The sequence below is a fragment of the Rhinoderma darwinii genome, chromosome 2, assembly GCF_050947455.1.
Source record: "Rhinoderma darwinii isolate aRhiDar2 chromosome 2, aRhiDar2.hap1, whole genome shotgun sequence".
Lineage (NCBI taxonomy): Eukaryota > Metazoa > Chordata > Amphibia > Anura > Rhinodermatidae > Rhinoderma > Rhinoderma darwinii.
Window position 1 is genome coordinate 146,984,946 of NC_134688.1, and position 22,598 is coordinate 147,007,543.

The window sequence follows — 22,598 nt, forward strand, 5'->3', positions numbered from 1 at the left end:
GCCAGCTATATTATGTGCAGTTTGTTAGCAGTGATGAACTACCATAGCTTAAACTGCATCTTACATCTTGATTCTTTTGACGTAGTATATAGTTTGCAAGAATATCGTGGCAGACCCTATAGAAATAGTTTACTTGTCATGTTAGAAGACCATCATATATCCACTTTGAATTGTGCATTTTAGTAAAAAAGTGGAAGTTATTTAACGAAATGTGTATGTTAGTATATTGGGGCTGTCGGCTGACATCTCCTGCCCGCCGCTTACGTGCTGAACTTTAGGTGCTGAAGGTGTGGTGGGTGGAGTGGTGGCACGTTCTAAATCGCCTGCCTTGGGCATCAACAAATCTTGTCCCGGCCTTGAGTAAAACTTATTTTTGTAAGCCGACCGTAATATCTACATTTTTGGTTTATTACTTTGAATGTAGATTAAAACTATGGTTAGAGTGCCTTTAGGTTTTAGTAAAGTATTTTACCGTGCTGTCTTATTGCATGTATAACTGCATGTATGGGAAGGTGGTCTTTTTTTGCTGGGATTTAACCCTCTGTGACATCGCTTTTGCTGCTTGCTTCATCACTTTGTATACTTGTGTCCCATGTTTGTGTTTTCATTAACTTTCATACTTTGTGTCGCTGCATTGATTACTTAACAATCAGACTGGGGCAGAGACCCACCTTCCCTGCCGTACAAAAGCCATAAAACCCTCAATCTGACCAGTATGGATAACAAACTTGTAGGTTCTCCTGAGAGTAAGTGGATTGATGCAAGCTCCAGGGACAGTAGCTCTTCCAGATCTCCGAACACTTCACTGAGAAGCAGCCCACCTGACACAGGAAATGTAAGTAATATGTTAATAGAGTATCTTATGGGATATTTATACGTTTTTGGAGCTGCTATGCAAAGCCTTAAAGGGGATGTGCAACAATGGGCATTCATCATTATAGTGATCGGTGAGGTTTTCACTGGGGCCCCCAGCGATCAGACCTTTATCGCCTAGCCTGCGAATAGGTAAAAAAAAATATTTTGTGCCACATCCCTTTAAGGCTCTACCGTGCAGCTGCGTATTAATATTTATTATTAATTACTGTTACCCATGCAGGTGAAGGATGCAGACTATTTCACTTCCTTCTACTGCTTAACCGTACTTGCCCAGTCCTTGCCGCTAGTTTGTACTTTAGACCCTCTTAAAGGGAATATGGACTGTGTATCATGTAGACACTTTCATTTAGTTAGCATTGTCTTCTAATATCTAAAACTTTGTTTTAAAATTATTTTTTTGCACTTTTAACCTACAGTATTTATTGAGTTACTGGACATTCCACATTAAGTGCTGTATTTACTTGCTGCCGCTTGAAAAACTTTCAGCAATGCTGCCAAACATACCCATTTCATCTTAGCTTAAAGAGGCTCTGTCCCCACATTATAAGTGCCATATCTCCTACATAAGGAGATCGGCGCTGTAATGTAGGTGACAGCAGTGATTTTTATTTAGAAAACGATCTATTTTTACCACTTTATGAGCGATTTTTAGCTTTATGCTAATGAGTTGCTTAATGCCCAAGTGGGCGTGTTTTTACTTTAGACCAAGTGGGCGTTGTACAGAGGAGTGTATGACGCTGACCAATCAGCGCACTCTGATGCAGCTTATTATGTCAGTTGTGAAATGTATCCCCTATAATGTACACAGATGTAATTTGAAGCTCCTTGGCCCCAATGCAAAATTTGTAAGAAGGCCCCCCCCACACTTGGTGCCATTCAGAATACTGGTGTCTTATGTGGCAGAGAGGTCGTCCTCATGCATTATGTCTGGGAGCGACTGTAAGCACTGAATCCCCTGTATTTATGCCCCTCAATGTACCACAGTTGACCGTAATCTGTTTAGACATTGAACCAGCAGGTGGTGCTAGACGTAAGGTTATAAAAACCTGAACAGAATTTTGAATGCATCATTGGATGGTGCTGTTGAGGTACATTATAATTCGATCATAGAAGTGAAGCTACACTATGGGGTTATGTCTCCTATTTGGCCCTCCTGCCAAAGAGATTGGATTAAAGAGGCAAGGTAAATTAAAGGCCATGAAAGACAAAACATTTTTAAATAAAAGGGTATATCGGTGTGTTATGTGTAACTTTGTAAATACCGCTTTATTAAAAATGTTTTATTTTTTTTAGATACAGCTGCTCTGTATTCTCTATACGGAGTCGCTGTATCTAGCACTGTTCACTGAATCATTCAGTCCCGCAGACCTGACGGGTTCTGTGTCGGTGGGTCCTGCGTGTCGGAGACGGGATCCACCTGTAAGCTATCACATCTAAGTTCATAACTTAGATGTGATAGCTTACAGATGGATCCTGTAAGCTATAAAATAGACCAGACCGGGCTGGTGGGTAAGGCCAAGTATTTGTGGTTGTAGAATCATTTTAGCTAATGCCACCCTATCTGCTCTAGATAGAGGCAACTTAACCCAAGTAGACATTTTGGACCGTATTTTAGCCAGAAGCGGTAAGTCATTCAACTAGATAAAATTCTTAATGTCTGCATCGATTTTAATGCCGAAGTACTCAAAATTTTCTGTAGGTTGCAAGACCTTGAGTTTACTCAATGATCAAATTTATCTAGGGGAAGCAGCATAGATTTACTACAGTTAATGCTTAGTTCAGAAAATCCTCCAAACTGTTCTATTGCATATATATAGTACTGGGTACAGTCTTCTCTGAATTATTGAAGCATAGTAGTAGATCATCTGCGTAGAGCAGGATTTTATCTCTCTTTCCTCCGCTGCCAAAGCCTTTTATATCTTCTCTGCTTCTCAGCCAGATTGCTAGGGGTTCTATAAAAAAAGCAAACTGCAGCGGAGAGAGGGGACACCCCTGCCGTGTACCACGGGTCAGACAAAAGTTGTGAGCACCCCATTTATTCTTACCCGTGCACTGTCTGACATACATTTTCCTTACCATATTTGTATATTCCTGGCCCAGACCGAACCTATCCATCACTTTCAATAAATATGCCCACTCCACCCTGTCAAACACCTTAATGGCATCCAATGACCGGAAGGAGCCGGTCCTCCCAAGATGATCATTTACATTTCTTTCTGGGATAAGCCCACTTTGGTCCGGATGTATTATTGACGTAATAATGTTGGCCAACCTCATTGCCAATGCTTTAGCATATATATCTACATCCGTGTTAAGTAGTGAAATTGGTCTATATAACTCTACTTCAATGGGATATTTGCCCTTTTTTAATAGAACAGTGATAATGGTCTCAGACATTGACAATAGGAGTCCCTTGCCCCTATCTGACCCATTGATGGTTTCCACTAATAAAGGGAGTAACTCCTTCTCCTATTTTCTTTGCTGCAAACGGGAGCCCATCAGGCCCTGGAGAGGTTTCCAGAAAATTATTTGACTGCCTTCCTAAGATCCTCTACTGTTATAGGGGCTCCCAGAGTGGGAAATTTTATTCTATCTAGGAAGATATTCAATTCAGTGTCACTAACTCCGATCTCCTATTTATAGAAGTCTGTGTAGAAATAAAAAAATTCTCCCATTATCTCTTCTGAGTGCCGAGAGAGACCCCCCCCCCCCTGTCTCTTCACACATGCACTAATACTGGGCATCTTTTGATTGGGAACCCTGGTAATTACTATCAGATTATTGCCGGATTCGCAGAAATAGATCTGACCAGAGAAAAACAATTTCTGCAGAGTTTTTTTTTCTGAGGAACCGCTTTAATTCTTTCTGCGCCTCAAAATGTAGCTCTTTATTACATGTATATATCCTCAGGGTGAAGTTCCTTTCAACTCCGATTACCTTCCTTCTAAGTTCAGTTTCCTGTCGTAGAATGGATTAATGTGTAGTATATATTTCCCCATAGAGTGTTCCCCAAAACGGACATGCGTAGAATTTAAGTTTATTTTCCGATCTTCCCCTTTTTATATATGTGTCAACCAATGTGGAGTTAACTTGGTACATCCTTTCGTTATTTGGGATTTTTTTTGTTTCCTTAAGTACTATTTTGCCCAGAGCATGGTCAGACATTCTATTCATTTCGTAGTCCATTCTCGCTACGCTCTGGGCAAACTCTGGATTAGATAACGTCATGTCTATATGGGACATAGACTTGTATGTTGTGCTGTAACACGAAAAGGGCCATATTTATTTCTCCAGATAGACACGGATCCAGTTTCACTACAGAACCCAGAAAGAGGAGACACACTTACTGAATCAGAATGATTAATTTAGTTATGGAAGAACATCTGGACAGGATTAGGGGAATAGAAAGTAAAGTCCCCTATAATCAAAATTGTACCTTTTATCTATTACATTGAGAAATAATAATACTTGGCTTAGAACTTCATGTTTATAAGGGGGTGGAATATATACTAATACTAATGTGTATTTAGTACCTTCTAATATACCATGTAGTATAATGTACCTGCCTTCTCTATCAATTTGTGATTATATACACAATCAGATCATATTTGATCTTATATCAACACTAACTCCCCTAGAATAAGTTGTTTACACCGCATTGTAGTCTTGCCCTGCCTATTTCCGATGACTCTGTCTATCGTTTCCCCTATCAAATGGGTTTCTACCAAGCAGATTATTGCTGGAAGGTGACGATTGGGTCGAACACAGCACACCTCTTAATTCTATCCCCCATTCCCCTAACATTCCAAGCGATTATTTTAACCATATCATCGATGTAATAGATTCAACTTTATATATTATATCCCACACTTGGAAGTGCGACAAGATACTGAAACCCAACGTGTGAGAAGGAAAATAAATAAATAAAACCCAGAGGGGAACACATCCTCCCATTTCCACCAATTCCCTTCCCCCTTCATGACCTGCCATATTCCTCATTCAGATCTCTATCCCAAAGACCACTCCTCCCCCCTACCCCACCCCCGCCAAATCATAGATGGTGAACAGCAATAAAAGGAACAATCCTTCCCCTCCGTGCCCTCTGGAAGGCCAAGAATATGCAAATTATTCCTCCTTGCTCTATCCTGAAGCTCAACTACTTTTTTTTTTAAGTCTTTAGTTTCTGCAGATATTTTTTTTTTACATCCTTTTTCATTGTTGTCATATCTTTAATAAGGCCCTCCATTTGACCTTCTGAGGTCCTCATTTACGCTCAAATTTTACTGACCCCATCCCGTAAGCACAATATCATTACGTACCACCCCCATCTGGGTTGATAATTCCTCTAATGCATGGTTGCTTTTTTTTTTTTTTTTTAACTTCTAGTAATATTTCAGCCAACATGAGTTCAGACGTTTCCTGTTCATTTTCCTCTGTCCCCAAGATGATATATCTCGATCCATAATCTGGCTTCGCCTCTCCAACTATGGCCTTTTGGTCTAATCTAGTCCTTCCTTTGAGGGATTTCCAGAATTTCTCTATCTTCGAGATATTATCCAGCTTTTGTAAGCCTTTCTCTTTTGGAGACACTCCCCCACCCCCCCCCCCTCCTCCCGACTTTCTATTGACCGAGTTTGGTGCTGTATATGTAGATCAAGAGGATTTGAAGGATTCAGCTTTGAAAGGTTAGTATACACAAGTAAGATGGCAAATACAGCACATTACCACCAAAAATATCCCAGAGCTAGGTCTGCAGTGTATTTTACAAACCCAAATGACGCGACCCTCCAACACCACTAAATTCCTAGAGCATATTTAGAATGAAACCTAGGGATAAAAAAAACTCCACGTTTTATAAAATATTTAAAAGTTCCAATATTCTCCATCATCCTGTGCCGCCTCCATGCAACTTCCCTGCAGCCAAAGAACAGAGTCAAAACCACGATATTGTAAATAAAATTGCACATTTTTATTAATACATAACACAACAACAATGAATATAAATGCGCATATATTAAAATCAAGGATGACTAGCACAGTGTGGAAAAAATGGGGGCCAGACACCTGTATGTGATGGGCTAATGTAATGGCATATGCATAAGGTAGATAGTACAAAAGTACTAATGGTGCCCCTTGGCACCTACCTCACATAGGTCACAAATAAAAAGAAACCTATGCAGCTTGATGTAAATAGCTTACCCATAATGTATAGCACTATTTGTCTGGCGTTACACCCGACGCGTGTTTCGGCGAGGAAAGCCTTCGTCCGGGGGTGACGCCAGACAAATAGTGCTATACATTCTGAGTAAGCTATTTACATCAAGCTGCATATGTTTCTTTTTATTTGTAATTTTATTTACAATATCGTGGTTTTGACTCTGTTCTTTGGTTCTTGTTCTAATATATATTATGAGTCATAACTAATGTTACTAATAGTAAAGTTCAAATACAATGTCAGCCGCACAGCCTTGGATGGGTGCCGACCTGCCCAGGTCAGGGCTAACAGACCTGCTGTAGTAGAATCCAAAAATCGGGCAGCACTCCAAGGTATAAGCAAAGTAGAAAAAGGTGCTTTATTGGTCCATATACACACACAACGTTTCAGCTCAACACAGGAGCCTTTCTCACTTGAGAAAGGCTCCTCTGTTGTGCTGAAACGTCGTGTGTATATGGACCAATAAAGCACCTTTTTCTACTTTGCTTATACCTTGGAGTGCTGCCCGATTTTTGGATTCTAATGTTACTAATAGTCATGGGCATTAATTGGTTTTTGCCCTCCCCCAATATATGACATAGTACTTGAAACAATGTAATTTATTTTGCATTATTCTTAAGGGGTACTTAGGTTGTCCTCCGTATTGGTTGTGTAACTTCCCTGCAGCCATTGACATGGCCGAGGAGCTTAAATATATATCTCTATCTCAATAGTGGTCGGAGTGTATAGTATGGTACAATCGAACAGAGATATTATAGTATGCAATTTATCACAGTGTTTACGAAAACTGTTTTTGCTTTCGCCTCTCACCCAGACCGATCTGCGTGTCCGATAGACTCTTGATTTTACTTTCTTACCCCATAAGAAAGGAATAGACAGGAGAGGGAGGCAAAATAGTGCGATGATGGGTCTCACACAGAGAGGGCATCAGTAATGCTCGCACCATGAGTTCAGTGAGGCTCAGTAGCAATACTGTATAATGTATGCCAAAAGTATGCAGGTCGGCATACAAAAAGAGTGCCAGGAATCAATTCCTTCTCTGGTCCCCCCGCTTATGCCAGCTTGTAGAATGTTATCCCGTCGGCATTCAGCGTTTCAGATGCTCGTTAGCTTGTTTAGCCGAGTGTTCAGTTAATGCTGGCGTCCCTCCATCAAGTGAGGACTGATGGAGGAACGCCTGTTCGTTGTTGAAACGCGTAGCCTTTACAAATAAAGCTGTAATTATTACTACTTATATGGTCCCTTCCTGATGGTAGCAGTGCTATACCTTGGTTCTTTTTTCCATATACCTTACCTCCATCCAGAGACTGAAGCAGTCGGGCGGGTGCGGTAGCAGGAGGAGTAGCGCGACAGACACACTAAAGTATTTACAAAGTTACATAAAACACACTGATACACCTTTTAAAAAAAAAAAAAGTTTTTCCTTTCAATGGTTTACATAGCCTTCAAGGCCCTTTTACATGGGCCAATGATCTGGCAAATGAGTGTTTATATGAACGCTCGTTCTCGATCATTGCCCTGTGTAAACAGGCCAACGATCAACCGATGAACGGGGAAACGCTTGTTCTTTAGCTGATATCTTTTATGCAGCACTAAATATTATCGTTGTCTGCAGCACATCTCCCTGTGTAAATCGGTAGATGTACTTCCCATATGATGGAAATGTATGGGGACAAACTATCGTAGTAATGATCACTCGTCCCCTTTCATAACTGATGGTTGCTCCTTGTGAAAGGAGCAAACCAGCGCCGGTCACCGATCTGTTGCGTTGATCGCTGATCGTTTTGACGGCCTATGTTTGGCCATGTAAAAGATAATTACACTTACTGGTACTTTGATTTCCCGTTAACCTCCACAGCGGCACTGACAGGTTTCCCCTGCCCCAGAGACAGGAAACAGTGAGGAAGTATTTCCATAAAAGGGTCCCTCTTACCTGCTTCAGTTAATAACCGAGAACCTCAATGGATGCAAACACAATTTATTAAGCTAGACCTATCATGCATTTATCTCCATGCAAAGAAAATTTGTTATAGTGCCAACTAGTCAAAAAAAACAACAGAACATGCAGGGGTGGAATCCAGTGCCGCTGTGGAGGTTAACAGAAAATCAAATTACCGGTAAGCGTAATTATCTTTCCCAAACACCTCCACAGCAGCACTGACAGGAGGATTACCAGAGAAGACATCGGGGTGGGACAGCAGCAGACAGAACCTTACGTCTGAAAGCAAGTTCGCTGTTCGCACCAACGTCTAGTTTATAGTAGCGAAAGAAGGTGGCTGGATTTTCCCAAGGTGCTGCTTCACAAATTTGTTTGAGGGGCTGAGGTCTCCTCAGCCCAGTATGCTGCCATTGCCCTGGTGGAATGGGCTTTTAGTCCCTCAGGAACAGAAAGATCTCTATATTGATCAGTTGAAATGGCCATTTTTATCCATCTTGCAATAGTGATCTTACCACAACCTTTTTTATTTTTTTTTCCCTGGAACTGAAGAAGTAGATGGTCCAACTTTCAAAATTCCTGTGTTCTCTGTACATAAGATAACACACATCCTCTGACATCCAACCTGTGGAATTCTTCTTCCTTTTTATTAGCCGGGTTTTGACAAAACGATCGACCCATATTTCTTCATGACAGTGAAACTTTGAAACCGTTATAGACAAAAAAGTTGAATGGTGTTTTAAGATTATTCGATCATTGAACATAGAGGGCTAAGGGGTTTTACAATTAAAGGCCTGTATTTCTCCTACACACCTGGCCGTAGTTATGGCTTGTAAGCAAGTTGCTTTAAAGATTAAAAACCTTATTGGGTTGTCTTCAATGGACTCAAAAGGAGGACTGGTCAGTACTGAAAGTACCAAGTTTAGGTTCCAGGGAGGGACAGAAGAATGTAAAGCTGGCCGGAGTCTTGAAGCCGCTTTTAAAAAAATCTTTTCACCAAAGGGACATCAGCTAATTTAGTGTGTAAAAAAGCATTAGGAGCAGCCTTGTCAACTCTTAGACTTTTTTCAGGCCGGTTTAGACAAAGGGCTTAAGCCTAACACTCTAACACCAGAGTAACATCTGCAATGGTGTAGTCGTCCCATTGACCTTGGTCGGAATGGTTTTCCATGTTCTAAGGTAGATCTTGGGAGTTATTTATTTACGACTAAGTAGTAGAGTGGAAACAACTTTATCAGAAAACCCCTTACTTTTCAAGAGAGAACCTTCAGATTCCAGGCTGTTAATCATAGTTGTAGGATCGATGGATGAAGAATTTGTCTTTGAGACAAGAGATCCGGAAGGAGTAACCGAGTCCAGGAGTGGAAACTATACCCTCTTTGTCCAAAAAGGAGCGTTCAGGGTGCCTTTTCTAAGATGATCTTGGCTTGCGTCTTGGGAATGAGAGCGAAGGGAGGAAAAGCATACAGAAGGACTTTTGGCCATGGTTGGCAAAGAGCATCTATTTGCAGGGGGTTGTCCTTTCTTGCCAGAAAAAATGTTTGGCGCCTGAAAATTTCTTCTGGAGGCAAAGATCTATGATCGGTGTCCCCCACTTCATGCATAACTGAAAGATTCCCCTCCATTACCCTTCTCTGTGACTCCCTGCTGAGAATCTGCTATCCCAAGGGACAGGAAACAACTGAAGCAGGTAAAAGGAGGGAGCCTTTTATGGAAATACTTCCTAGTTTCCAATCCGCTCTGGAGGTGTTAGGGAAAGGACCCTTAAACTGAGGTTATTGATCTTTACAGAGAGAAGTTGGCTATTTATCTACAACCATTTATTTACCCTGGACCAGTGTCTTCTCAGAGATGAATAGCCTCCTCCTGACTGTCCTCGTATTCATTTGGCATAACAGAGACTTAATAGAATACTTATGTCTGTGCTTATCTGTTAAATGTACTTAGTTGGATAATTAAAGTGTACCTCCAATGATATAAAAACAATTATATTGCAGGATTTGGCAAAATAATTTTTCAACATAACTTTAGTAGATTCTGCTTCTAGATAGCAGTACAGACCGTCCGGGGGCCATGCTGCGGGGGCTGCAGCTGACTCAATACAATAGGAGGCAGTGTCCTGCTCTTTAACCCAGGCTCCTGTCTCCAGTAGAGGAGCCAAAACTATAGGATCACATACCATTCTATAGTTCTGGCTCCTACACTTGAGATGGGAGCCTAGAGCATCCTGCTCAGTCTTCTACTCCACCAGAGTTAACAGCCCACAGGTCAGAACACAGCCAGTCAGTGCTGCGATTTAGAAGCAGAATCCAGTAAAAAAGTTATATAGAATGTCATGTACTGTAATATTTCTCGCCTATATGTAAAAGGAGGTACGTTTTAAAGGGGTATTCTCATCTCAAACATGTAGCGTATTCACCGAATGTCATTAATATCCGATAGGTGTGGGATCCGCATCGAACTTCTAGAACGGGGCCTCCTGACTCTCATCCTACCTTCTGTTGCAGGGTTCCAGCCACTGAGTAACGTGGTGGTTAGGCTTTTCAGAAACAGCGTGTTTTGCTGCGCTATTTCCAGAAGTCACATAAAAGTGAATAGGTGTTACAGAAACTGTGTAGCTCTGGCCACCTTGTAGTCCGTGACTGATATCCTATGGATATGCCATAAATTGACAAGATTGGATTACCCCTTTAATTAATCTTAGCAGATTACTGTTCCATTTTATTTTTTATTTATTTTTGTTAAAATAGATCTTTGCTGGGTTTATATATTTTAACAATGTTTATTCTGGTATTCGATTTAATTCATAGGGGTATTAATATTTTAAATGACCAGATAGCGCTAACATAGGTTTTTGTGTACCATTTGACAACCAGATGAACTTTTTTTTTTTTTCACAGGTTAAGGAGGCTAAACAAGTGAATGGAATTAAAGATGAAGTGGACGCTAAGCAAAAAGGTAAAGGTACAGTTTTTGTTTTTTTAGTTCCTAATGATTACATAAGTTTTCTGTACTTCACTCTGAATTCATTACCTTGCTGAAGAAATCACCTCCACATAAGGAGAGGGACAGGGGCCGGGACATAGGGTAGGCAGCGTAGGTTACTGCCTTGAGTGACATTTAGAAAAGCAGGGGGGCAGTTTATGGATTAACCTATTGAGGACACAGCCAACTTGACATCGTCATATGAAGAGGATGAGCTGTATTTGTTTTATTGGTACCATTTTGGGGTACATAAGACTTTTTGATCACTTTTTTGTTTTTATTCTATTTTTTAGGAGGGAAGCGAGGTGACCAAAAAATAGCAATCCAGGCTTTGTGAATTTTTTTTTCCTGTAGCGTTCTTCCGGTGGTTACAATAACGTGATTTTAATAGTACAGACTTTTATGGACGTGACAATACCAATTATGTTTTTTTTTTATTGTTTAAAAAAACAAAACCTTTTCCCATTATCCACTTAAAATAAACATTTAGTATATTTTTTTTTATATAGTTATAAAAATGGTATTGTTCCTCTACATACACACAGTGGAGCAGAGAGAGAAGCGAAGTCAGAGCATACATGTCCACCACAGCACAAGTGGACACCGTAAAGGATATTGAAAAGAAACAGCAGGTGGCGCTATGCTAACATTATTTTTGGAGTATCTTGTATGAGCATTTTAAAAAAAAGTAGAAGTACGAAAAAATACTTTAATTTTGGGCAACCCCTTAATGACTGGGAGACGTCCCTCCCTTTGCCTGAAACCGCTTCCAGTCTTCAGGGAAGGTTTTCTACAAGAGTTTGGTATGGGTCTGTGGGAGATTTTGCCCATTCTTCCACAAGAGTATTTGTAAGGTCAGTCACTGATGGACGAGAGGGTATGGCTCGCAATCTCCATTCTAGTTTATCCCAAAGTTTTTCAATGGGGTTGATGCAAGGGCTGTGTGTAGGCCAGTCAAGTTCTTCCACACCCAACTCACCCAACCATGTCTTTATGGACTTTGCTTTGTGCACTGGGGTACAGTCATGCTGGAACAGAAAAAGGCTGAACCCCAAACTGTTCCCACAAATTTGAAAGCATACAATTGTCCAAAAGGTTTTGGTATGCTGAAGATTTGACTTCACTGCAACTAAGAGGCCTAGGCCAACCCCTGATAATCCTATAGCATTATCCCTCCTCCAACAAATTTTACAGTTGGCAAAATGGTCAGGCAGGTAACATTCTCCTGGCATTCACCAAACCCAGACTCGTCCATCAGACTGCCTGATAGAGAAGCGTGATTCTTCATTCCACAGAACACTTCCACTGCTTCAGTCCAGTGGTGGCATGCTTTACACCACTCCATCCAACGCTTGTCATTGTGTCTGATGTAATGCTTGCATGCAGCTGCTCAGTGATGGAAACCCATGCCATGAAGCTCCCGGTGCAGAGATTATGTGCGGATGTAAATGCCAGAGGAGGTTTGGAATTCTGCAGTTAGTCAGTGGCGCGTTAGTGACTTTTTTGCACTATGCACGTCAGCACTCGATGACCCCGCTCTGTATCTTTACATGGTCTGATACTTCATGGCCAAGTTGCTGTCATTCCAAAGTTTTCACTTTGCTATAACACCACTCAGTCGATTATGGAACATCAAGGAGGAAAGAAGTTTTATGAACTGACTTGTTGCAACGATGGCATCCTATTACATTACCACGCTGGAATTCAGTGAGCTCTTTAGAATGACCCATTCTTTTACAAATGTTCGTAAAAGACAACTGCATGGCTAGGTACTGGATTTTATACGCCTATGGTAATGGCACGGACTGAAACATCTGAATTCAATGCATAAGGGTATGTTCACACACACTATTTACGGACGTAATTACGTCCGAAAATGCGCCTCAATAGCGTCGGCAAACACATGCCCATTCATTTGAATGGGTCTTACGATGTTCTGTTCAGACGGTCATTTTTTTACGCCCCGCTGTCAAAAGGCGGGGCGTAAAAAAGACGCCCGAGCCAAAGAAGTGTCCTGTCACTTCTTGGAACGTAATTGGAGCCGTTATTCATTGACTCCAATGAAAAGCAGCGCCAATTACGTCCGTAATGGACGCGGCGTTCAAGCGCCTGCATGTGCCCTTACGGCTGAAATGACGGGGCTGTTTTCTCCTGAAAACAGCCCCGTAATTTCGGCTGTTACGGACGCTGTAGTGTGAACATACCCTAAGAGGTATGTCCCAATATAGTATATGTCAATAAAGTAGTCTAGCTTTAACTTATCAAATTTTAGCCAATGACTAACTGTAGGCCATTGTGTGAAAACATTCAAGTTTGTTGGAAATAAAATTAGGCCCCATTTACACAATCCGGATTTGGCATGGATTCTGCAATGAAATCCGTTTCAAGTCTGAAAGCACATTTTTAACTCCGTTCACATGAACCGGATTAAAATCTGTACCACGGAAGAAGTCCACAAAAATTAGCAGCATGCATTCAATAGGGCTAATCCTTGAGCAAATCCGCGCAGCAGAAATTGTCAAAGCACCTAGGACTTCTGCAATTTATCCAGAAGTACGTACATGTCTGATTTGCCTATGGTAAATGTTAACAGTAAGGGTATGTGCGCACACACTAATTACGTCCGTAATTGACAGACGTATTTCGGCCGCAAGTACCGGACCGAACACAGTGCAGGGAGCCGGGCTCCTAGCATCATACTTATGTACGATGCTAGGAGTCCCTGCCTCGCTGCCGGACAACTGTCCCGTACTGAAAACATGGATACAGTACGGAACAGTTGTCCTGCAGCGAGGCAGGGACTCCTAGCATCGTACATAATTATGATGCTAGGAGCCCGGCTCCCTGCACTGTGTTGGTCCGGTACTTGCGGCCGAAATACGTCCGTCAATTACGGACGTAATTAGTGTGTGTGCACATACCCTAAGGGTTTGTTCACGTGTCACATCAGCTGTTCGATTTTCAAACATTCTGGATTATCAGGCGACATTGATAAGAAAAATCTACATTCATACATTGCATTTTATTTCTATTGTGATTTTTAGAGATTTTTCTTTGTTTTTAACAGTGGCATTATAATTTCAAAGAATGTTCTTATAACTGAAAAACAATTGTGGAATGGTCACAATTTTTTAACATTTTATCTTTGTGAATGGAATTTTTATTTTTTAGGTTTTCAACTTTTACACAATATGCCACACTTCTAGGATACTGCGTTTTTTTTTGTTTTTTTTTCTCCCAAGCCACAACGTGCCCTTTCCTTCGTGAGCGGAGTGTTTACAAGCAGCACTTCAGTCAGTTTATCATAGAACATTTCCTTGGCCTGCTTCTGAAGACAAATACTCCTTTAACTGGCTTTTGCAAGAATTGTTTGTGCGTGCACCTGGTTTAAATATCTCATGAGTATACAGTACAAATGCAGGCTCTTTGTAAAGAGTCACCAGACAGATCGTGTTCCGTGGTTTTAGAAGCCACAATGGTATCTTTAGTCTGAAATCGAAGTTACAGCGTTGTATTGTTTCTTCATTTTGAGTCTTTCAATGGCTAAGAAGGTTGTTTTTTTTTTTTTAGTTACTTTACTAAAGTTGCTTGTAAATGATTTTTCTAGATGTTTGCTTCACTTGCTTATTTTTGCAGGTTATTTATCAGATGTGGGTTTAGTGTGACTAATGCATGTAACCAACTTGAATTGTGTGAAACTAAATTGCTGCCTCTTAAAGTGAAGCTTCATCTTGGAGCCACTTTGGTCTCTCCAACACATCAAGATAGCCTGTTCATTTTTAGACTGTTTCTTCTTGAATTATTTTCTGAAATTACTGACAATACGCGCTTCTGTCTATAATCTATAGAATGTGAATCTTCATGTTAACATTCGATTGCTGATGCATTTACATTGTATTTTTTTTGGAAGAAGTGTATTGTAAATTGCTTACATTTATCCAAACTATCTCTCTTCACACCGATATTTTATTAATACATGGTAGCAATTTCATTCTCTTTTGTGGAACCCACGAGGTAGTGTCTGAGCTATGGCACTTCTCTATGTGCATTTTATTGCCATGTAAATCTGTAGTAGTTGGAGTACCAAGCCGATATGGGTGAGATTTAAAGCAGAGCTGTCCTCTCTCCTGACATAAATTTCAAAGATGAATAACAGAGGGACAGAAGAAAAAATGCTCTAGCATTGTTATTCCATTTGTAATTTAAGCACTAACTAAAACACATGTCAGGAAAGCTGACAGGAACTCTTTTTTTAATATTATTTTCTCTTGAATATTAAAATAAAGTTTTACTATGCTTTAAACTACAGGGGTGTCTTTCCCTAATTTATTGGATGGTTCTGAAACGTTTTTTTCACTTTTGTATCTTTCAAATAGAACATGAACTTATGTCCTTGAGAAACTATAAAAGGAGGTCTCAGTTTTTTGAGCAAGGTAACACTTGTTACTAGCTGCTTTGCTACTGCCGAATTTTCTGAGGTTCCTTTAGGACTAACCATGGTGTTGGGTTCTAAGCTTCTACTGCCACCTGCTGAAAGCAACATAACCCATTTGTTTCTTCCTCAGGTTCACCTGGTTTTTCTTACAGCTCATTGGTCTACTTATGTGGTAATGGGTGTTATTGTTGTGCTGTAATCTATCCTTTTTGTTTGGTCCATTATCTGCAGAATAACCCACTTAAAAGAAGAAAAAGCTTATGACAACCCAGGTCCAGCACACACATCCATACAAGTCCATATATTTAGAAATGCTGTAGATTTCTACATAAGCCCCGATGTTCTTTTTGAACCGTTTGGATAGCTGTAGCTTTTAGCTAAAACGAATAGTACTAATACTTCTAGAAAAGATTAATCCAGACTGATCAGGAGATCCGTCCTCTCGCCTGCCTTTGTTAATCAGGAGCAAGATTGAATCCTAGCACTGGGGAGGAGAACAATCCAGAGGGATGTGTCTCCCCACTTGTGGTCTCCATTCATGACAAACTAGGGAAAGGATGTCCTGAACCTTAGTGAAATTCCTGCCTAATATTACAGGGTAAACATTATATAGATAGACGGTAGCCATCTCTGCAAATCATATCTTTCTGAATCCTAATGGAAAGTACACTTGTTTTGGCCTTTGCGCCATACGCTTTTTTTATTTATATGAAGTTTTTCCTATTTTAAGACTTTTATTTTTCCTGCTGTGATCATAACTGCAGTAGCTTCTTGAAATATCATTCTGTATTTGAGAACAATGCTATTGATGTAGATGATAACCAAACACTATTGTTTACAAAGCACCAGAGACCAATGTAAAAACGGCTTATAGATTACATGTTCCTCTTGTAAAAGTCATTTGATTTTATTGTGCTTTTATTGCTGCTTGTTAGCAATGCAGTTTTATTTTCCATTACATACGTATGCTGTAAATACCAATGCCTTGCAACAGTGTCTCACATAAGAGCAGGCCACGTAACCTAATTCTGTTGAGATGGTTCCATAGCTTTTTCTGTGCAATGTTAATCCTCCTCTATTCTGACTAACCAGCATGTTTGCTTTACTTGTAGTGTTGTCTTTTGTGTTTGCTGTGCTATATTTTTCATTTGCATCGAGAAGGATGTGTATATTATATGCACCAAAGCCGAATGAAAGATGATAGAAAGCCAATAAAGTATCTGGTTTACTTAGAACTATGAACGCAATGTAAAAGACCAGATTTGCACTGCGTTTTGGAGTTTAAAAGGCAGCTGTTGGGTCACTTTGTGTGGCACAATTTAATTTCTGCCAGCCTGTCAGTGGCTGTGCTCTGGTCAGCACCTTTTAAGAGCACTCTCGGTGATGAAGATTGGTCTACCATTGCTTCCCCAACATTGTCCCACACACTCATCCAATACAGAAACTGGATATTTTGTGGGACTAGCTGCATAACTGGTGAAATATTAGTCTGATGCATTATCTGTGGGATACATGTTGTTTTTTCTTTTCACATAATAAATTAAAAGCCTAAAAAAAAATTGTAAACCCAATGCTATAGCCATTTTATAACCAGTGATATAGGGTGTATTTTGTCTGTATTATCATGTTTTACATTTCTTATGAAAATTTCTAAGCAGATTCAAGGAGTCATCGTAGTGCAGAAATGACCATTTCTTAGTTTAGTTTTCTGATTCTTTGTAAAATGCATATAATCTCTAGACAATGAGATTTATGGAACAGTCAAAGTGTACAATAAGGCCTTGCTTACACAGTGCAGATTTAGCATGGATTTTTTTAAGCCAAAACCAGGAACAGAATCTAAGCAGAAGTATATGAAGCAAAGCATACAAGTGTCTCTCCTTCTGAATCCAATTCTGGTTTTACCTTTAAAGATAATGCATGCAAAATTTACATCAAATCTGCACTGAGAACAAGGCCTTACACTTCCTTTTTATGATAACATTGGCAAAAAAAATTTTCCTAGGCTTTTCTCATCAGTTTGGAAATGCTGGTTGATGGCTATTTAAAAATGTACAAAGATAAAGTGTTTTTAATCAACTTAGATTGCAAGCTTTCAAGGATAGGGAGTTCTCTACATGAGGTTCAAGGGGTTCTCAGGATGGCGACATCCTCTGTCCATATAGCCGATTATAGATGTCCATAGGGGGGGTTAGCGGCCCGGGTCCCCCCCCTCTGTGCTAGAACGGAGAGCCGCTCTGGCAGACTTGGTGCTTGCATTCTTAACATTGACGGCCATTCGCTTGAATTACTTCTATGTATGCTTAGACGAGGCTTCCGCTGTAATACCCACTATTCTGAGAGAAGCCATACCCACGGAAATCAGTTGATGGCCCCACCGGCTTCATTTTAAGGAGATTGTCTTCATGAGTCAAACCCTTGTCTGGCTTGTTTATTAGTGCAAAATAGTATTGAAAGCTTGCATGACTAGTGAATTTCATTATTTCAGGCTCTTAATGTTTTTGGTTTTTTTTGTAATCCATCTAAGTAGTCAACCCAAATGTTTTTCCTTTGCTTATAACCAGTTTGTGTTCATTTTATTTTTTTTGGCTGCCTCACTACCAGGAAGCACAGATTCTTCTGCACCAGATGTAAGTAACCTATGTGTCTTTACCTTAACACGTTAGCTAATTTTCATTTGCATTAAAATTATGCTATTGATACAATGAGGGCGATTTATCAAAACTAGTGCAAGGGAAAAGTCAAAAGGTAGCCTACAGTAAACCATGAGATTTGCCTACTTTTATTTTTCAAAGGATATCTGAAAATGAGAGCTTGAAATCTTATTGGCTGCTTTGCGGATCTCCTTTTACGTTTCTCATGCGTTAAGTTTTAAGAATTCTCAACCACTGTGCAAAATTTTATGTTCTACGTTTGCGTGTGATGTGACCTTAAACATGAGCACATAGATACATATTTGGGGTTTTATATTATTGGAGATCTATAGTTAATTTTCCTCAAATCAATCCTAGATGCCAGTTCCATCCATTAATGTTTCAACAAGATGGTCTTGGGACCCTGAAGACGAGAGGAAGAGACAGGAAAAATGGCATCAAGAACAAGAGAAAATGTTGCAGGTAAAGGCTTGAATGTGATTTATTGGTATAAAAATAGGAATAGAATATTTTCATACATACAGTGGTCATGTTCTTTTCCAAGAAACTGATGACATAACGTATCCCAATGTTTCTAACACTTTATTTTATTTTTTTCCTTAAAATGTTTATTTTATTCCAAAAATTAGGTACAACTTTTGGGCGAGTTAAAAAGTGCAGCGTAAGGAGGATAAGCATCAGTCAAGTTTATACACAAACCATATATTCTTAAACAAAAGCATTACTTAAAGAGACTCTGTCACCACATTATAAGTGCCCTATCTCCTACATAAGGAGATGGGCGCTGTAATGTAGGTGACAGTAATGCTTTTTATTTAAAAAAACGATCTTTTTTCACAAAGTTAGGAGCGATTAAAGTTTATGCTAATGAGCTTTCTTAATGCCCAAGTGGGCGTACTTTTACTTTCGACCAAGTGGGCGTTGTACAGAGGAGTGCATGACGCTGACCAATCAGCATCATGCACTCCTCTCCATTCATTTACACTGCACTAGCGATATAGTTATATCACTATGTGCAGCTACATACACAAGCCCTAACATTACTACAGTGTCCTGATAATGAATACACATGACCATCCAGCCTGGACGTCATGTGTACTCAGAATCCTGACACTTCTGACTCTTTTCTGTGAGATTCCAGCAACGGATACGAAATCTCGCGAGATCTCGAAGCTAAACGAGATTTCGTATCCGTTGCTGGAATCTCACAGAAAAGATTCAGAAGTGTCAGGATTCTGAGTACACATGACGTCCAGGCTGGATGGTCATGTGTATTCATTATCAGGACACTGTAGTAATGTTAGGGTTTGTGTATGAGGCTGCACATAGCGATATATCTATATCACTAGTGCAGTGTAAATGAATGGAGAGGAGTGCATGATGCTGATTGGTCAGCGTCATGCACTCCTCTGTACAACGCCCACTTGGTCGAAAGTAAAAGTACGCCCACTTGGGCATTAAGAAAGCTCATTAGCATAAACTTTAATCGCTCCTAACTTTGTGAAAAAAGATCGTTTTTTAAAATAAAAAGCATTACTGTCACCTACATTACAGCGCCGATCTCCTTATATAGGAGATAGACTCTGTCACCACATTATAAGTGCCCTAAGTGTTTTTTATTCTTTAAATAGCTAACATTTTATATATTGTATTTCAGTATTCATCATTCTGTTTTGGCAGGAAAAATATAAGCGGGAGCAAGAGAGACTTCGAGAAGCGTGGGAGCGGGCTCAACAAGAAGCAGAGAAGGGAAGACCTCTTGATCAGGTTTGACCTATGCATGTTGTTCTGTTTTTTTGCCTGTTTTAGTTTTGCATTTCTGCTGTTTTGCTATATATTTGTAATACTCTGACAGAACGAAATGGTGGAAAATATCTCAACAATTTTATTTATTTTTTTCCTTTTATTAAAGTACTGTAGGCACAGCTGGGGTAATGTATAGGCGCTTGCCTAGGGCATCATTTAACTCCTAAGAGAAGAAAAATATCTGTAGAAACCCTTTCTCAATCGCATTTTTGTGTAAAAACTGATTCATTACAATGTAACATCTGCCCGGCAGCAGCCAAGTGTTTGTACCCTAACAATGTTTGAAGAGCAAACGTGTACTGAAAACTTTTACTGTATTTGTTAGCCACTGTCAATTTGTGAAAATCCAATATATAAAAATATATATATTTACACGCTGCAGAATTGCCCGCAGCTTTCCAGGACAGATTCCGCACTGAAAATCCACAGCAATTTACAGTACAATACATGGGGTCTTAAAATTCCCATCCACACGTAGCAGACAAAAAATCTGCATGGAATTGAGCTTGCTGCAGATTTTCTAATCTGCAGCATGTCGATTCTGTTGTGAATTTTCCCTGTGAATTTCTTTGTTTGCAATGCGTTTGGTAAAATCCATGCCAAAATACCATGTAACTGGAGTATTTCATTGCGGATTTGTTGCGAAATCCACATCAGAAGAAGCCTATTTTGGGCTTTAATGACAAATTATGGCTTTTGAAATGCGAAAAATTGCTTTTTTTTTTTTTTTTAAATTTGTAGATATAGCCGCCATGTGAAAGCTTTTTTTTTTTTTTTGCAGGACAAATTGTAATATTTTTTTTTTAACGATGCCAATTTGGGGTACATTTATTATTTCTTGTTTTACTTTTGTTAACTTTGAGGGGTTAATGGGAAATAAAGCATCAGGTCCACCATTCTCTTTTTTTTTTTTTTTTTGCATCTTAACCCCTTTAGGACACAGCCTGTTTTGGCCTTCAGGACACAGCCTATTTTTTCAAATCTGACATGTGTCACTTTATGTGGTAATAACTCCGGAATGCTTTTACCTATCCAAGCGATTCTGAGATTGTTTTCTCGTGACATATTGTACTTTATGTTAGTGAAAAAATTTGGTCGATAAATTCAATATTTATTTGTGAAAAACTTCAAATTTTAGCAAAAATTAGCATTTTTCTAAATTTAAATGTATTTGCTTGTGAAACACATAGTAATACCACACAAAATAGTTACTAGTTACCATTTCCTATATGTCTACTTTATGTTTGCATCATTTTTTTTCACGTACTTTTATTTTTCTAGGACGTTACGAGGCTTAGAACTTTAGCAGCAATTTCTCATATTTTCAATAAAATTTCAAAAGGCTATTTTTTCAGGGACCAGTTCAGTTCTGAAGTGGCTATGAGGGCCTTATATATTAGAAAGTCCCCATAAATCACCCCATTTTGAATACTGTACCCCTCAAGGTATTCAAAACCACATTCAGAAAATATTTTAACCCTTTAGGCGTTTCACAGGAATTAAGGCAAAGTAGAGGTGAAATTTACAAATTTCATTTTTTTGCCGAAATTCATTTGTAATAAAAAAAAAATCTGTAACACAGAATGTTTTACCAGGGAAACGCAACTCAATATTTATTGCCCAGATTCTGCAGATTTTAGAAATATCCAACATGTGGCCCTAGTGTCCTAATGGACTGAAACATAGGCCTCAGAAGCAAAGGAGCAGCTAGTGGATTTCGGGGCCTCCTTTTTTTAGGACTATATTTTAGGCACCATGTCAGGTTTGAGGAGGTCTTGGGGTACCTAAACAGCCGAAACCCCCCCAAAGTGACCCCATTTTGGAAACTACACCCAGGCATTTTTCTAGGGGTATAGTTAGCATTTTGACCCCACAGTTTTTTTGCAGAATTTAGTGGAATTAGTCTGTGAAGATGAAAATCACCTATTTTTCTGTGGAAACATAGAATTTTTTCATTTTTACAAGGAATAAAGGAGAAAAAGCCGCCCAACATTTGTAAAGCAATTTCTCCCGATTACGGCAATACCCCATATGTTGTCGTAAACTGATGTTTGGACCCACAGCAGGGCTCAGAAGGGAGGGAGCGCCTTTTGGATTTTGGAAGCAGATTTTGCTGGATTGGTTTTCAGTGCCATGTCGGGTTTGCAACGCCCCGGAGGGACCAAAACAGTGGAAACCCCCCAAAAGTCACCCTATTTTGGAATCTACACCCCTCAAGGAATTTTTCTAGGGGTATAGTGAGCATTTTGTCCCCTCAGGATCTTTTTTAGAGCTAGGGTGACCAAAAAACAGCGATTTTGGCGCTTTAAATTCTTTATTTATTACAGCGTTCACCGTGCGCAATAAATTACGTTTTAATTTATTCTGCCGGTCGGTACGATTACGCCGATACCATATGTGTATAGTTTTTTTTCAGTTTTGCAGCGTTTGCACAATAAAATGAAGTTTCTATAAAATAATTTATTTTCTGGGACACGCTATTCTGAGCCGTAACTTTTTTATTTTTTCGTCAAAAAAGCTGTGGGAGGTCTTGTTTTTTGCGGGACGGGTTGTAGTTTTTATTGGTACCATTTTGGGGTAAATGCAACTTTTTGATCACTTTTTATTCTATATCTTGGGAGGGGTGGTGACCAAAAAATAGCGATGCTGACAGTTTTCAGTTTATTTTGTTTGCGGCGTTCACCGTGCGGA

At 39.6% G+C, this 22,598-nt stretch overlaps 1 protein-coding gene across 1 annotated transcript in view; it reads left to right on the forward strand.

Annotated features, from left to right (window-relative positions):
* Positions 1–22,598, forward strand: part of LMO7 (LIM domain 7) — a 205,145-nt gene that overhangs the window by 169,376 nt on the left and 13,171 nt on the right. The window contains 6 exon segments of the mRNA XM_075852339.1: positions 654–835; positions 10,928–10,985; positions 15,389–15,445; positions 18,052–18,077; positions 18,459–18,563; positions 19,782–19,868. Coding sequence (XP_075708454.1) covers positions 654–835; positions 10,928–10,985; positions 15,389–15,445; positions 18,052–18,077; positions 18,459–18,563; positions 19,782–19,868 — 515 coding nt within the window.